General features: G+C 37.7%; 1 protein-coding gene across 2 annotated transcripts; it reads right to left on the bottom strand.

The window, feature by feature from the left end:
- Positions 1 to 122: 122 nt before the first annotated feature.
- On the bottom strand, positions 123 to 16642 carry LOC139114735 (alpha-N-acetylneuraminide alpha-2,8-sialyltransferase-like). 2 transcript variants are annotated; one of them, XM_070676611.1, is made up of 8 exons: positions 16324 to 16642; positions 10409 to 10630; positions 6631 to 6738; positions 5802 to 5946; positions 5132 to 5244; positions 2261 to 2350; positions 1735 to 1961; positions 123 to 921 (listed from the first exon to the last, which is right to left on the bottom strand). In XM_070676611.1, exons 1-8 carry the CDS (start codon positions 16485 to 16487, stop codon positions 713 to 715), a joined length of 1278 nt encoding a protein of 425 aa, XP_070532712.1. In that variant the 5' UTR covers positions 16488 to 16642; the 3' UTR covers positions 123 to 712. The 2 variants fall into 2 exon arrangements, with proteins under 2 accessions (XP_070532712.1, XP_070532713.1); XM_070676612.1 differs by lacking the exon at positions 16324 to 16642 and adding an exon at positions 13339 to 13527.
- Between the last annotated feature and the right edge of the window lie 2040 nt (positions 16643 to 18682).

Raw genomic sequence — 18682 nt, 5'->3', positions numbered from 1 at the left:
GCATTCTCATCTGACCAAGGGAAGTCTACGCTGTCTCATTACTTAAATTTGAATAGTTGATTTACAGATGGTTGTGTTGACAGATGGTTATATCCAAAAAATACACACATATGCAGGTCAAATTGATAGATAGGGGTGTCTATTAATTTTTTTGAATGGGGCACAACATTCGTCACATATTTATTCACAGAACAGTGAGAAATTGGAGACATCGAAGTTCAAGGGTAGGCAGTTGCATACTTTTGTTCAACACCACCATAATCTGCCACAAGTCATTGTCTAGGAGACAGTATTCTTTTTTTTATTATTGTGCGCTCTTTAATGCAAAAAAAATAGTTTCCTTTCAACACACTAGTACTACATGTTTGGGATTTATTTAACAAGGAAATTGCGTAGAAAGAAGATCGTCAGAGCGTCAGCGAAAAACATCGATGATGAAGTTCACGATAATATCACAGATCACTCCGTGATATAGCATGTTCAATGAAGTATAGCTTTCAATCTGTTTCACAGACTGAATATTTGCCAAGATAGTTCCGTTTCCAACATTTACCTGTCCAATGATATCGTATACACAAATTTGTACTGTGATGCTTTAGTACTCAGTCAACAATGGGCAATATTGACTGCAATTGAGAAAAAACTTTGGCTCGGAACTGATGTACAAAAGTGAAATAACTTTAAAGTAAAATAATTAATTTTCACTTGGTTGTCACGTACATGGACCTAGATGAAGACGCAAGCCTCCTTGTTCGTGAAGATCACGAAGTATTTTGTATTCACCAATGCTATGGTATGTCCTTTGTTCTTCACTATAGTAAAAAGGTACGGGCACTCCCTTGTAGTCCTTTCTGAACGGCCAGATACCATACAGATGGACTTCTTTACACATTGAAAGAGCCGCTAGTGATGTAAACATTCCTACAAGAAAAAGAAAGACCCATGACTGTTGTTATAATATGGTCACTGCTCCTCAGCAGTCATGGTGCACCGCTCATAAAAGACTAAATGCAGAATTCTTGTTGTTGGTGTGTTACAACTGTTGTTTATTGTTCTCTTAGACAGGCCACTGTTTATGCCGAATCTAGTGTTCATTCATTTGGACAAACATACATACGAGATCAAGCAAAACATTACGATGACATTTCCGTGTAAAATATTTGACTGTAATTTGCGAGATGCATATTTTAACACTGGGGGAAATTCAAATACTAGGTTTAAAACATTGCCTATTAACCAAACCGATTCAAACAGGCTCTTGGCAAAGAACTGGTTTGGTAGATTTTGAAAACTAACAATGTCAGGGAGCTGATTTTATTCTCCGATTGAAAAGTGGAGACTTAAAAATATCACAAAAATCGAAGATATTACTGCAAACAATTTTGTAGTTAGGATGAGCAGAAATGCATCAAATTTTAGATAACATAAAACATTCAACATTGTCGTGCATGGTCAGATGCCCCGCTCATGTATATAGAGGCCATCCCGGTCAAAATGGTTCATATAAAAAGTAAACCAATAACTAAGGATTTGATGAGGTGCTTTCATTTTACCAACTCACCAACTCTAACCAAGTCTCATTTCTCTCTACACATCTACATTATCTTTCTTTATGAATCTGAATGTGTCCTATGTTTCTTGCGTCTTTGTTTGAGCATTTCTGGGGAAATCTAGTTCTAGGCCGACTCTTCTGGAACGTTGAGTCATTTCATAGATGTGATATCTTAAACTTACCCATGGACAGCATCCTTGTATAATTGTACTTTTGTGTTAAAATTGTCTTGAAATCTCTGAATATCACTGGATTGAAAAACAGGGTTTCATTCTTCATAAGTCGTCTTGCCTTCATGCCGAGCGAGGCCATTCCTTGATTTGCTAGTAGAATGCCAAGATAACCTTTCAAAGCTGTTGCGTTTTCTATATAATACTTCCGATCTCGTACCTCCTGAAGGCTCTGGAACCTGTAGATGGTTACATACAAAGGAAACATATCGGAGTTCATAGTTTAACATGGTAAGTGTTATTATGCATAAAGAGATAATGAACAGTGCCTTCAGGCTTCAACGATGGAAACATTTACGGGTGATGGTCGTGTCAAGGCAACTAGATTGCTGCAATTTGTTATAGCACAAATGCCACAAGATGAATTAATTTGGAATTGTTCTTTTGCGACTTAAAGGGTTGTGATGACATTTATTACAGTATTGGAGAGGTGACGTCATTCAAAATATTGGATAAAGGGATAATTGTATTTTATTACCGTGATTTCAAGACACTTGGTCCAATGATGGTAAGGTTGCTTTTACAACCAATGTCAGGGGTAAATTTACCGGGAGTGTTGAAGTTGTACCTGAAAAAAAATCAAAATATACTGTTTTAACTGATCAACTTCAACTTAAAATTACAACACTCTGACGTGACTCGAAATCTTGTCTCGTCAGAGCTATTAAATCATAGGAATATGAAACCCTGCATGTCTAGGATATTTGCAATTAATTTAAATTGTTGATTTGGGCCAGTTTTTTTTGGCATATGGGGAATACAACATGGATGTGTCAATCAAAGAGTTTATACCCAATATGTATATTAATGTATATCCATGACCAGCTTTCTCTAGCAATTCAAATGCATGCCTCTTGCTCCAGGGTTTATTGTTGCCTGCCAAATGTCGTGAAATAATTTTTTCATAATGCCCTCTCGATGAAACTAGGTACAAGTATGGATTGCAAAAATGATGAAAAAGTACACCATGTAATGGTTGGCTTTGAAATATCAGTACTAGTTGGCAAATTCTGAAATGTCTTGCATATTGAACAAGGTTTGTTTAGATAAAGATATTTGCACTGAATGCCAGCAATGGGATTCTATAACCTACAAATGTTTGTCAACAGGATAATTAATTTAGACATAATGGTATATATCTGGTAAAATCTAGAAAAATTGACGAAGCTTTCCACAAGTACTAACGATACAAAGATAGGCAGATAGTCTATGTAGCCGACACGAACACGAACTGTCTGATACAGGCTATCAAATACTACGCAAAATAGTAAAGAATGAACTACAAAATCACTATCAGTTTTAAGTTGCAGGTAGAATAAGTCTGTGCCTTTGTATAAAATACTATAAAAATAGTAGAAAGTGAGCGACCAGCTGAAAGTTAGTCGAGGAGTTACACTACGCATATCATTAGCATCTCATTGTCGGCTACATGGACTGTGTGCCCAAAGATATCATGGTAGTGTTAGAGAACAAGGGTGCGATGCTACATAAAGCGTTATATCCCTGCTTTGCTTTGTGTTTTGTTTGTTTGTTTCTGTGTGTGTGTGTGTCTGATTGTTTGTTTGTCTGTCTGTGTGTCTCTTGAGGAGAGGATCCAGGATTAGCTGAAAAGATGTCAATTTACGAGTGTCATCTACAACGTAGCTATATACGATACGTAACAGTTTGTCGTCACGGTAACAGGCAGCAAGTTTAGCCCATTTGTATGTAAGTTTGGAAGAAGCCAGAAATTACCATATCTTGATTTATGAATTGTCTATAAGTGGGACTAAAGACGAGTTTGATCGTATGCTAAACTCTTTCAGCAAATTCACATGCAGAGCAGTGTATTCTTAGAAATGGATCTTCTTCAATAAATGTGTTAAAGACATACATGACTGTGCATTTAATAAAATACTGTTCCTCAGTCTGGTCCTTACAGGCTAGTAATTCATATCAAGAAGCTCAGAGATAGATGTTAAACTAGTTTTGATTTTTTATCGATATAATATTTAGACTGTATCTGTTGCATTGTTTGATGCAGGAACTGATTTATGTTTGAGACAGTTCGCAATATTTTACCACACTTGGATTACTGTTGTCATTTATGGGGAGCATCACTGTTTATGAAAAGGTTGCATAAGATTCAGAAACGCGCTATCAGAGTGATGTGTGATGCAAGGTATAACGCTTCGACCAAGCATTTATTTAAAACAATGTATATAATGCCATTACCAGATAGAATAGTTTATAAGAATGTTTGTACAGTTTTTAAATGTTTAAACAATCTTGCACAGCAATATATGACAAGTCTTTTTACCGAAATTGATCATAAAAGAGTTACACGATCTAAGATACAAAAATTGTTAGTAGTTCCTGCAACAAATAAGGATTTTTATAGAAAAGGGTTTACTGTAAATAGTGCCAATCAGTGGAATAATGTTGATGTAAATATGAAATCTAGTAACTCATTGAGCAGTTTTAAAACTGCTTACCTTAAAGCTTATACGGAATAATTTTTGTTTTTATGAGTTTTAGCTTTCTTTTCAAATTGTTTTTATCATTTAGTGTGATTGTGCATTCATTTTTCCTTATATGCAGGTTCACTCCTGGCCACTTTTTTCTGTGCATTGTATTGTGCTAGCTTTGTTTGTCATATTTCATGTTGTTCTGCTTTTTATCAGTTTGTATGTTCATTTGAGGGCCCTGGGGAAGATAAGCATCTTTACTGAAGCTTACCAGGCTACCCTCATTAAACAAGGTTTAATAATAAAATAAAATAAAATAATACAATTTATGTTGATGAGAGATATCAGCAAATCTATACATTATAATAGTACGAATCCCATAACAGAGCATTCAATTTCATCAAACTCACTGAAAATAATGAACATACCATTACATGTCAAGGGTAGCATTGAATGAACGATAGAAGTGCAGTGATCATGTTAAAAATTGCACTTTGGTTATTTAGAATTCTCATTGCTTGGAGAGTGGAGACATATACTACAAAACTGATGCAGGCACAACACTGGCTTATTGGGCATGTCCAGCTGAGAAATATTAATCAATGTCACAATTGTGAAATATGAATATCAGTAATCAAATGATAAACTGTTATTATGCTTAAGGCTGGGGTTCCGGTTCATTTTTGCAATACTTGAAAAATCACCAATAAAACAGGTAAGGTCACACTAAAGCGTTCTCCGACTTGTCTTATGTAATATGATATATGCCCTTTATATACATAAATAGTGTATATTTGTCACATACAGAAAAAAATTATGCGAAACATTAAATTTCTGACATTGAAAGCATATACCCTTAGCAGGTCAATGTTTACACTATTAAATGAAATTTTCAATATTACCTGAATACAAAATCAGCTTTATCTATCTCCTTTCCACAGCTTGTGTTTTTAAGAATTTCATTGGGTCCTACCACAGCACACCTATGTAAAGAACCAAGGTTTGGCGGCGTCTCCTAAAGAATCATAAAATAAAATGCATGATTTTTAGATATAATGAACAAAATACAGAAATCTAAAAGGAACCAAACACATGAATAATGGAAAAGGCTGAAGAGAAAAACAATGTGTGTGATAAGATCATTATAAAATCATCATGGTATATATTCATTTAAAGATTATGCATTTAAGTAAACTTTTCTAAGATGGGATTGTGCAATCAAACACTTTGTTTGTGAATACTATTTCTAAGGTAAATGCCAGGAAGAGACGCTTTTTTTAAGTACATCAATAAATAAAGATGTGAACTTTGATTATGAACTCTGACGTCCTCATTGTTCTATCCACTTTATCAGTTTCCTAGAATAACAGTAATTCTGACTGCTATCTGGCCTATGAGATATTATATCCATTAACGGAAATTCTGGTGAGGACTGGCTTGATGCAGAACAAACATACATACTACATAAAAGCACTCTTTCTATCACTGTCTGTCTGTCTGTCTGTCTGTGTCTCTGCCTCCCCTCTCTGTTTGCATTTCCCAATTCATTTTCAAAAGGCTCTTCAAACTTACCATAGGGAATGCATTCATCATGGCTGGAGTAATTTTAAACTTTGTCCAGAATGCGCTGGTATATCCATACCTGTTACCCACTTGTGAGTTGTACTTGGTAAGGAACATGTCTTTATCCGAATTTGATCGACGAACCAGCATTCGTCTGTAAAATAATCAATAATATAAGCCATTTAGTCTACTCACCAACAGTGAGCTTAAGTATCCTTAGTTAACGGGAAAGAAGACAGTTTTTCAAATTTCTGTGTCCACTGGTCATGCATGAAATACTTTATCTATTTTCAACAGAGCATGATACTAGGGTTCAATCAATAAACTCTGTTGTTCAACATCTGTGTTTACGTTTCAGTGAGCAGTCGAAACATATTATCCTTTTTTCCCCCACTGTGCTGTCTGTTAGTTGTTATCGAGCTTTGATGCGTTTTTCCACCTCTCTCCAAGGTTTTCACAAATATATGATGGCTTTTCAAATAATAATAAAATATGCTGAAAAATACCGGTAGTACCAAAATTTGACAACTCTGTTCATTTGCTGAAAAGAGGTGTGCGAGGACAGAAAAAGTTGACACACTGACAAAAAGTCAAAAAGTTGATGTTGGACAATTTCATATTGGCTCTCTTTTCCGGTATACAATCATTTTACAACACTGGGGCTCATAGTATGAAGGAATGATTAAAACAGTCTAAGGTGTGCGATGGATGACGGAGGCTGCCCTTGCATATTAGCTGTTGTATTTTTTTTATAATACTAGCTGCATGATCTGTGTGCATTGGTCAATGTAAGTGGCAATTATAGTACCATGAAGAAAATGATATAGTTTTGACTTACCTAAAAGCACCAGCTGATGATGTATTAAACTTCCATTGGTTGTAAAAGTCGTTCACTCTTAGATATTCAATGTACATTTGCAATGACAGTGTTTCGTTTAAAAAGCGACTGAAGAAAGAGAAAGAGAAAAACGGGAGAATTGTAAATGAAAACATTGGGAATTTGGCTGCCATGTGATGCTCGGTTACATAAATCTTTAATCATAAACTAGTCTTTTTGAACTCTAAAAATGGTGAAGTCAACGCCAACATAGGTAATAAAAAAGCAAAACCCTTCCAATAAGCGACTGCTCGTTTCTGAGTAGATAATTTTGTTGGTCCAGCCTGGGATGTCATGGGAATAACATGCACTGTTGCAGTTCAGGAATTATATCTATCACTACAGAAAAATTGATTAATTTGTATATGACCAATATATTTTGCTGGATGATAAATCTCACAGATGTATTGTGACAGTCTGTTGAAAAGAAATCCAGTAAAATATATGTGATCATAGGGGTTTAGTCTACGATGTTTTCTCATTGATTATTTATTTGTTACAAATAGATAGAGTAAATAACAATAGTTGCTGAAATGTGACAATGTGTATGTTTGCCTGAAATAAAGCAATAACAAATGAAAAGTGAAATGAAAGCCAGTAGTGTACATACACTCTGTTTGAACTATCACACTGCCTGCACAAATATTTTAAAGTATAACTTAACTTGAATGTATTTGTCCAGGCAGTGTGATAGTAAGGCCACGTTCAAAAAAATTGGTGAGGCGATAGCTGGAGGATTCGCGATTGAAATCTAATGTTTTTCAGATTCCCTCCTCAGTACCCCTAAACAATTTCAAATCCCTATATGATCAAAAATTTTCAAGTTCCCCCAACTATTATATGGTCGAACATGTGTTAAACGAACAATACTACTAAACAATGAAGTTCATATCCTGATTTCAGTATTATTGCTCTTTGTATGAACTCCAATGTCTCATTTTACACCTCATCATGTTGAAATACTCAGTATTCAGCTGTATATATCAACACAGTCTGCAAATGTGTCATCAACACTTATACTGCTGGGCATTGCATTTCAGTCCAGCCAAGAATTGAAATGTCAATATGTGAAACATTGATGCATATTCATACTCGGGGGATGTTAACAAGCATTAAATATTTCAACATGATTTTAAAAGATTTAAAGTACACGAAAATGATCATGTTGATACAACACTAAAAGGTTATGAAAAAATATTAAGTTAAATGTATTGCTACTGATCATTCTCATCTTAGCTACTCTAAATGTATTCAATAGGAAAAGGCTGACGTAAATGTATCAACAAACAAAAAGATGCGCTTTATCTCCAATGTGTACCAAAGTGAACACTATTTTGTAAACAATGATATTGTACCAACTATTGTCCCCTTGAGCCTTGTTCATTGATATAAACTGTCATGTCTCCTGGTCTTCCATGTTGTTGCTCTTCTGCCTGATCTTGTTGTATATATTTCACTATCACTGGCATCAGATGGACCAAACTCTTCCTCAACTAAATCAGAGTCAGAGCTATCTCTGTTACTCTCACTGTCACTGTCACTTGAAGAATCACTAGAGCTCTCTTTACCCTGTTCTTGATAAAAGTGGCAGCGAATCGTTTCGACTTTGTCCCCTTTTGTTAGTCCTGCTGTTGTTATGCTGTGATTTTGCAGATACTTGTCCAGTTCTTTAACTTTCAGTTTCATTATGCTTCCACTCCTTACCAGGTCACCCCAGTCATAACTCTCATATGGCTTCACTGCCTCCTCTTTTTTCTTTTCCTGCCTCTGATGTCCTTTCATGCCTGCCACCATTGCTTGCTGCTCCATATGGATGACAGACTTTACATGATATCATCCAATACCAGGCAATGTTCAGGGAGTGTGCAAAGTTACTTATTGGAGAATTTTCCAAAGTATCCACCTGTGTTGTATTTTATCTATTGTCAGAGATCATTAAAATTTATGCCAATCAGATTTTCAAAAACTTGTTTCTTTTTCATTTACTATCTGCCAGCAGTATCTAAAATTTTCTAATAGAAATCTATATTACGATTATCTTTTCAACACATTCAGTCGTCAAAGTCACGGTTTAGTTTTCTACTTTTTTGGTAGGGATCATTGTGGCGCAATGCAGCTTCTGAGTTATCATTACATTCTTTAAGAATTCTTACAAACTCTGCTGAAATGCCAAGATATTGACCTTGTTGAACACAGGATGTACAATGCATTTCATTTCATCAATGACTTGTGAAAGGGGACAGTCGCTGCAATTTTTTGTGATAACTTTCTATACATTTTCATATCAACTTCCTAAAAAGGAGTGTTTATATGATCCATTATGGCCACCTGGTCGCAAGTTTGTTTTAATTTTCATCTGTTTTAAGCCAGTGCTAAGATATGTATAGACAGCTCAGTCATTTGTTATGCTTGTATACTGTACCTTGGGGAATGTGAGTTGAATATATGCACATACAGTGATTGACAAGTTGAATACTACGTGTTTCAGCATGCTGTGGGGAGAAACTACACAGAAAACAAATATTCAAAAATAATCAACATCTGCAAATTTTGTCCCCTATTACAATTTTTTGTTTTTCTTATGAAAATTCAATAGCATTCATACATTTAAGTTTTTTTCAACTTAACTCATGAAATACTATAAGATGATTTAAGAAATTGTGTAATCAGCCATGGCAATTGGCTGACATAATAATTTTATTAATTTTTCAATGAATTTATTACCAAACTCTGGAATCTGGAAAAGTAAAAGGAATTGGGTACCAAAATATTTTCAGATCACCCCTACACCCTATGGAAAATTTTCAAGTCCCCCCTCTACTACCCCCAAAAATTTCAAATCCCCCTGAATTCCTGCAGCCCCCATTTTTGAACGCAGCCTAAACCTCAGCAAAACTTTGTGTTTGGAAAGTTTCAAGTTACACGTATCCATGGAGATGAAAGACCAAGGATTTGTGTTGTGTCGTCTAGATAACAGATTGTTGAGTCAACGTTCTTCACCGAGTGGCTGCAGATGATTTGTCATTCACAACTTTTACCACTCTGCATGGCTGCCACCCTTGATAACTTTTGTATCGGAAAACAAGTGCATAATCTTCCTCTTGCTGAAGCAAATTAAGATATACAAAGTATCAGCCCTGCAAACACCACGTAATGTGTTTAAAAAACGCCATGTTAATGTTGACAAATTAGTCCTTATCCAGACAAAAATCCATTTGTCAACAATTAATGACATTTACGTTGTCAAACGTTACATAATTATTGAGTGTTCACTTGAACACTGATCATTTCAACATGGCTCACTTGAAGAACAAGAAAATGTATTTTGCAAACATGGACAAAATGATGGAAAGTTTCCGAATACATCAAAAGTTGCAACTTTTTTAGCGTAAATCAGCGAAGCAATGTCGTTCAAGGACATCGACAGGTCGTGAAATGCACACTGTCACTTGTCACGGTGGTTCCGATCATAGACATTAACTATATTCCATTCGATAAAGTCTGCAACTGGCAGCCATCGTTGTCTACGACAACTATCAGACAAAATTATTTTTTCTTAACCGTTATTTAAAAAAAAATAACATTCCTTTCAAAAATGCCTTGTTCACTGCTGATCACATTCTTATTCGGAGCTCGCCATACATAATGACGTCAAATAGCATACTCCCTCTACCTATAATTACACCTGCATATTTTAAACTTCCTTGAGTGGTATGATAAAATCAAATCTAATTCTCACCTGTAATTGTAATTCTTGATGGAACTTTCTGGTGCCAGCGTCTCCTCCATTCCATCACCGCCGTCAATATCATCATTCTCGCTATCATCATCATCGGCGCGGTCGTTGATATTCGCTGCAAAACCGGTGTCTATTTTGACCTCGTTGCCGGTGTCTTTGACCGCGTCTTCAGCGTCTTTGAAAAGAATTCCATTGAGTGACATCCTTGGATCTTTTTCTAGCCTAACGACAAATAGAGAAGTTGATCCGCAAACCAGTGAGTAGTTTATGTATTTAGGTGTTTGCTACACTGCACAATGACACCTCTCAATTGATCATATCTGGTTATCATCATCCATAAAGCATCGATATGTCATAAATTCCACGCTACTTTCGCTATGAGAATAAAATACAGGAAGCACGTTCAATTTCTCTACAAAGCTCGAAACAGGTACATCAATTTGTATTCTTGAACAAGCAGTCCATAAGGTGAAACATCAGACGAAAGCCTAATCGTTCCTGCAACAAACATAGAATCTATGATTCCTAAAACAATATCATGAATAACAAGACAGTATTGCTGAAGGCAATGAGTACTTGGGCCGTGATAGAGTAATTTTGAGGACAATATATACTACTATTCAAATATGGTCTTGAATTTCCTCCTGTCAATGAGGCATTTGATTAACTGGTTATTAAACGAAGCAATGGCATGACAACGGCAAAATATGTCTAGCAACTTTTGTGGAGTTTGAGGCAGGGGTTCTTTATTTATAGTGGGAATTGCTTAAACTCCTTAAATATTCAAATTACAGCAAATTTCTTTTTTCTCGATGGTAGATGTCTAATATTTAGATGGGCATATTTAGATTTCTACCCTATAGTTATCCCTATATACCAAAAATCGGACATCCAGCTCTATTGGCTTGCTCAGTATTAGATATGTGCATAATTAATGAGGTACAATATGTGGTGTCATAAGGTGTCCCATCATACCATTTATGAAGGGTGTAGCACTTGTGGTTACTGAGTTGTGGACAAATATATATATTTGAGGTCAAAGGTCATCGAGGTCACGTGACATTTTGTCAAAATAATTGTATTGCTAAGTTATTCCTATATACCAAAAATCAGACCTCCAGCTCTATTGGCGCGCTCAAAATTATATATGCGCATAATTAATGAGGTACAATATGTGGTGTCATAAGGTGTCTTATCATACCAAATATGAAGGATGTAGCACTTGTGGTTACTGAGTTGTGGACAAATATGTATATTGAGGTCAAAGGTCATCGAGGTCACGTGACATTTTGTCAAAATAATTGTATTGCTAAGTTATTCCTATATACCAAAAATCAGACCTCTTGCTCTATTGGCTCGCTCATAATTAGATATGCACATAATTAATGGAGTACAATATGTGGCATCATAAGGTGTCCCATACCAAATATGAAAGGTTTAGCACTTGTGGTTACTGAGTCATGGACAATAATGTATATTTGAGGTCAAAGGTCACCAAGGTCACATGATATTTTGTCAAAATGTCTGAGATATCTGCGTGAACCGATGGACTCACTGATGCACTCACTGACGGATATGAGCCAATCTATAAGCCCCCTGGACTTTATCCGTGGGGACAAAAAAACTGTGTCACTGCATCCTTTAGGCAATATGAATACGATGAGAAACTAAATTTTTATTTTCTTGGCATCATACATGCGAGTCTATGGAGAACTGCCTTATACATGGGAGTCTATGGAGGTGTAAACTAAAAAGTCCTCTAACACGGCCAAATTTGATAGCATTGTGAAACAAATCGACGTGCATCTGTATGGGGTTGGGTACTGTAGGCGTGAACGGACGGACGGACGCACGGACATGACCAAACCTATAAGTCCCTCGGACTTCGTCCATGGTGATTAAAAACAACGCAACAGTTATTACAGCTACACCGGCGGTAGGTTCATATCCAGAGCCCCGTACGGTCTGCCGCCGTCGCTTGAAAACAATCTCATGCACCCGGCCATATGGGCAGCTGGCCGGATCACAGTCGCTCGAGAGCTATTCAGCTCTGGGACTATTCGCCCCATAGACGAGTATACAGAAGCGAGGTATTTCTCGCTTCTGTATACTCGTCTATGGGGCGAATAGTCCCAGAGCTGAATAGCTCTCGAGCGACTGTGGCCGGATGCATGACTTCCCGGAGAAGGCGAGCTGTCACGTTCAAAGCTCAGGATTATTTGTCGAGGTGATCAAATTTCAGTAAATTTACCTTACCTAGATGAAATTTTGTCTATAGGCTGAAATTTCGCCGAAGTTTGACAAAATTACATCGATTTTTCAGGTTCATATGCGACATTTTTGAGTTTTGAGTGCAGACAGAAATAAGTTTTGAGGCAACATGGCTGCGACCCCATGTTGACCCCTAGCACTGCGTACGATGCTATGTGCTACAGCTAACACACAGCTGCAGCATCGTACGCAGGGCCAGCGAGAGAGTTGCCGACATCGACGGTTATTTACGAGAAGTGAATAAAAGACCGTCATTTTGGAAGCGATCGAGTAGCTGAGGTAGGCTGGGATACGACTTGGGCCCAAGAACGCTGAATTTCGGCAGTAATTTGGCTTTTTACGTCAAGTCCCAAAATGGATTTGAAGTCACCGACCCAACGTACGGGTCTTTGCAGGGCTGTGGTGTGCGGGGCGGTTAGCTGTAGCGGAACACACAGCATCGTACGCAGGGCTAGTTGACCCCCAAGTGAAAATGTGTTCGCGATCAAATCTTCCTATATTTTTTTCAGAATTTTCAACAAAATCATTGCTTCTTACATCTTTTGTAAAATATAAAATACTAAAATAAAACTGCGATGCGCCATGTCTCCAGATTTCTAAAATATCGTTCGTTGACCGTTCGACACAAACTTGTGACGCAGTTGAAATTCAATACTGACCGCCAAATAAATGAGACGAGATCAGTCTAGACATCCTCCAAATTATCCAACCATTCGCATTGGAGTTCAGCTCGCTTAGAGTATCATAACATTTTTCGGCCTTTTAGATCGATCCTAATATCTCCCATTTAGGAAATAAATACACAAGCTACCTCGACAAAACTTCGTGCACCATGCACCATCCAAGACCAAACGCACTACAAATCTGTCTTGACGTCATCATCTCCTTACATGGTAATCGGCATACCGTATTTTTTAGCAAAGGGGACACAGAATACGTCGGAGTATTCAGTTTCAAAACGTATTACATTGTGTGATGTTGTCAAAAAAAAGTCATGTTACTGCAGTGGTATAAATTACAAAACACAAAAGTTCAAATCAGTATATTTTGGATTGGCTTTACCCAACATTTCATATTGTTTCTTATGCCAGATTTGACCACGTGCTTACTGGCGACCCCTTTTCATGCAAATTTTGTGTCAAATGATGTGTTCCCCTGGAAAAACAAACGTACGATTTCTAAATGAAGGAGGCGAAATTTGCCCTCAGACTCGAAACCACCCCTTATGGGGTGTACCTAGCTATTTTTAACGAGCTTCTCGAATCTGCAGCTCTATTTCGAAATGATGGTCTGGTTTTCTCAGCTCAAGGATAAGTGTTCTCCATCGCTGTGGGCGTTACTATTCTCAACCGGGGGTACAGTTTCCAGGCGTAATGTTTTTCATTGTGTCCGGGATATAAAACCTTTCCTTTTCAAACTTTCTCTTTGATTAACACTAATCCACATCTTGTCAGTGATTAAACATGTTTCAAGTTTAAATGTTAAATTCTGGTCTCGAGCCCTCCTGTTCGACCAAACCGAAATTACCCCTCCCACTTTGGCTCGTCCAGTGGGTGTAGCAAGGGTCGTGCCATCGCCTAGTAAACGGAGGGTGCATTAATTGTGCATTTCGATGCACATTTTGATTATATTCAGAAGATTTTGTGGCAAAAACTCAGATAGAGAAGCATTTATATTCACATCTCACTTATTCAAGACTGGCTGAGAGCAGCACTTCCATTCAGTTAACATCATTACGCCATTTATTATGCCAAGAAAGATGAAGCCAATACATTTTGCCCTCCCTGGTCTCAGCCAGAAATGGTTATACCTTACAGTTTTTTCCCACGGAATGAAAACAAATGTACTTGGGCTGAGGCCCAAGTACAACAAGAAACAAAAATGCATGCGATTTCTTATGTTTTAAAATGCTACTTTTAAAGAAGCAGCTGAGACTTTGTCAGCACTTTTTGAATTTTCTGAGTACTAATAAATTAATATTTATTGTCATTCACTCTTTCCACGATGAAATTGCCATGAATTCGGCTAGTCATTACAACCTTGATAAGGTGTGTGTAACATACAGTATTGCTGACTACTTGATTCGAGTTTGGATACCAATTCGAGTTTGGATGCCAATTCAGTGTTCGGAATGAATAATAAATGTGGAACTAAATCCAATGTCGACATTAAAAATGATGGCTGTATATATGTAGTGTCCACATTTAAGAGATTTCAACATTGTAGTTGACACCTCCAGAATTAGTCTGAAAACTTTTCCTCGAATTTTGCTGTATAGGCTAAATTATATTATATTATCACTAAGGTTGCTTATGCACAGTATACTATGCAATACTTCGAGTTTAGAGGGCCAAATCTGTATTCGAAAGCGTCCACAAATCTCTGAGTTAAACTCATGAGTGACATTAAACAAAGAATTTGCCTTAAATTATAAACACCCTATTTTCCCCTTCATTTACAAAAGAAGACCCTATGAAGGATTTGAAGGACAGTCATCTTCTTGAAAAAATGTCCAAGAAGAGTGTCAGTCTCAGCATTAAGTTACCTCCACAACTAAAGAATGTTACAATTCATTCTTATTCATGCTATTGGCATTAATCCATCGGCGTAGTACACCAAATCTCCCAAAACAAACACTGGCATACAACCACTGACAAACTAGGTGAAGTTGCATAATATTTTGTAAGCACTCTTCTTGTCGGCAGAGTCTGTACATACGACAAAACTGTAAAACATGCATTTTGTTGGTTTTGTTGACAATTGAATTTCATCCTTGATTTGATTCACTGTTTAAAACAATTATCCCGATACACCTATATTAAAAACGACAGGGATGATGTGACCAAACACTCCTCCCCGACCAGCCAGCTTGTTTTCCTTATCGTTCCTTTGGGTGCCGGTGGCTATGTTTGTTGCCATCACCTGTATGGGGAACCTCTTAAAGATCGATATGTTCAAGGACCTCAAATACGACAGTCACAAAGACTTATTTAAATTACATGTCATGTCGATTAGACCACTATTGCTTTCAAAGTCGTTGCATTCTGTCGTTGACATTGCTAAGCAACTTCATAATAGTAATCTAAATCCATTCAAGTGATTGATTGATCCAACCTAACGTTTGACCACAGAACAATAGTCGTATCACATTGTAATACACAGAAAGGCCAAAACAGAGTCCATGTCTGGCTTTCACTTTCTTCAACCGAGATATATAACATATTGCACATGGTCAAACGATTTCTAGGGGCCATCTTGTATGGTTGGATTTCTCAACCTCACAGGCCCACATAATTCATACAATACGAAATATACGAAGTCACGGTCCCTCCACAAATGTGACGGAGTGTATACCGCTACTAAACAAGCTGTGAAACATTCAGTAACTAAACTTCAGTTGAACTGCCAGACACGGCATGCAGAGACAGAGAGAATAGAGTTCCCCTCAGAGCTGTTTGCACTATAGTTAACGCTGAACGAAAAGAGTGTGGCTAGTTGAACACTAGCCCTGCGTACGATGCTGTGTGTTCCCGGCGTTATACGGCCTCCCACCGCATAACGCCAGGAACACAGCATCGATAGTCAGGGCCAGCTGAACACATGATAAAGGGATCGCTTTCAAATGACAGTTAATTCATACTTACAGCAAAATTGATTGACAGTCACACGGCGGAAGTTTAGGTTTGAACTGGATGAGTATTAGCGAATATATAATCAACAATGCGGAGCAGGCCATCAGGAATTGCTTCATGCTGAGTGAGTAAAGGTAACGTTCCAATAAGGCGATTGTTCGTGGCCAAACCATCATTTCGAATATTTGCTGCAAGCCGATTGTCAGAATTTATCCTGTGAAATATCAAATCCTTAAAACGCGACGAAAATGAAAGTGTCGCCTGCCGATTGAGTTGATCATCGTCTGTCGCTGTACACGGGCATAGCTGATCGATGTTACGTAATCACGTGACGCATAAAGGTGTGCATTTTCTCATGCATATCAATACAACTTAAGTAAAGTCGAGCAAGGAACAAAAGTGAAGGCTTTGTGAACGTATATGTATACGCCATTGGCGGTCTGTAACAGCAACTTACTACGACCTGATCCGACGTTTCCAACCCTTTGTAAGCTGTATAGTTGCTATAAGTACGCATGGAGCTACCAAAATGGTAGCTCCATGATATACGTAATGCACACACTTACTGAAGAGCGTAGGCCCAGTCAGCCAAGCGCAAAAAGTGTGTTTCACCTTTTTCCGAGCAATAAACTTTCCAGCACATCCTACGAGTGAGTTAATAGCAATAAAGGCTAGTTTCGCGTTATTAAAAAAAACGTGTGTAATAGTTGTGTTGTTGCTCCATTGTAAAATTTCGGGTACGATATGAATGGGTTTTACATTTGTAACCATGTCAGAGGGTAACGTAAAACCACGGTCCCTCTTGTGTGTATCCACATTCTGACAAAATTTACAAAACTTTAAATATCTCTAAGGGTGTAGCTTGCCAAGTCGGTGAAATTCAATCATATCAATGACTACTCGCGATGGAAACAATGCTAAACGTTAAATCATTGAAATGTCTGATGTCTTGCTGCATTCTCTATATGCTGCCAGTAGAAGTTAGGTTGGACCAGGGATAATTCAGAACGATCAGTGAATCGAATTTCAAACCAAAAATGCTTGATAAGATGTTTAAAACATATGAATAACAATTTTAGGTAGAAAGCGTTTTATAGTTTGGTTAATTTGCTGACAGACAAAGAGAAACACAGACGAGAAATACGGCACACCGTTTGATGTCACGGTCGTCTCGATAAACTGTGGCCTTTTCATATTAAAATGAGCTTCACAGGTGTTACCCTTTTGGTAAACCATTGAGTAAAATCTGACAGTATCGATAAAAGACTTTCAAATTTGGTTCAAACACACCATTATTATATATATTCATAAAAATGTGAGCGGGATTTTTAAAATGGTAAAACGCAGCTTAAACCTTTCCCCGTTTTCGCCAGCACGCCAATTCCGCTCAGCACTAAACTACAACAACAACACGAAGTTTTCCGAACATACTTTCGCTTAAAAATTGGCGAAGATCTGGAAACTACCGAAGGATGCATGTTCGGGACTCTTAGGAAAACAGAGTCGAGAGCTACCCGAGGCAAGGCGTACATGGAGGGGATTATACGCAACCTGTGCACACCTTGAACTATACCCGTTTCTCTGTGTCTGTGATTTGCTTCACCAATTTATCTCTAAATTACAAGGGAAAATGAAACATTAGGGGCAATCAAGGATATCTTGAAAGAAGGTCACTCATGAGCAAGACTTCAAATTTAACCACTACATCACTCGCTATCGATGAATTACATTTTGATCAATGGGCGTTTTCAGACAGATAGTTTGTGAACTCTGATTGGACGAAACTGGAGAATAACCGCCAATGATAACCATCAAGCATTTCAAAGGCCCAATCACAGTCTCCAACTCCTGACGCACGTTTGGAGGAACAGTGTGTACAATGACCAATCCCATCACCCGTATCTCCGGTGTTGCACGTGGGTCTCTCCAGAACTTCCCTGTACTCGCCGTAAATGCTGCTTCATGGCACGTACCAATAGGACACTATGATATGACGACACCACGCCGACTTTCGCTTCTATAGTTTGGACAGTATTGTGGCATAAAGACTGTCAAGTTTTTGCTTACCTGCTTGCTACATGGACGCTGTAAAATGGAGTTCTGTGCCACGCGTATTATCTTGGGAGCCACACACCTGAATCAGTGGAAGTGACATCTCTGTTTAGAAACACTATCGCATGGCCGAGATCATGGACATGTACTGATAGGACACCATGATATGACGACACCACGCTGACTTTCGCTTCTATAGTTTGGACAGTATTGTGGCATAAAGACTTGTAATTTTTTTATTCCTGTTTGCGGCATGGACGCTGTAAAATGGAGTTCTGTGCCACGCGTATTATCTTGCGAGCCACACATCTGAATCAGT

Source organism: Ptychodera flava, chromosome 16 (assembly GCF_041260155.1).
Source record: "Ptychodera flava strain L36383 chromosome 16, AS_Pfla_20210202, whole genome shotgun sequence".
In the NCBI taxonomy this organism is placed as follows: domain Eukaryota; kingdom Metazoa; phylum Hemichordata; class Enteropneusta; family Ptychoderidae; genus Ptychodera; species Ptychodera flava.
The sequence above is the reverse complement of the archived record's forward strand: the minus strand, read 5'-3'. Positions and strand labels throughout refer to the sequence as shown.

Coding starts and splice junctions, on each gene's coding strand:
- LOC139114735 (XM_070676611.1), bottom strand. CDS start 16,487: ATGATGGTTTGGCCACGAACAATCGCCTTATTGGAACGTTACCTTTAC. Junction 5,245..5,801: donor TGATGAATGCATTCCCTATG/GTAAGTTTGAAG, acceptor ATGATTCTTTAG/GAGACGCCGCCAAACCTTGG. Junction 2,351..5,131: donor AAAGCTGATTTTGTATTCAG/GTAATATTGAAA, acceptor ATTTTTTTTCAG/GTACAACTTCAACACTCCCG.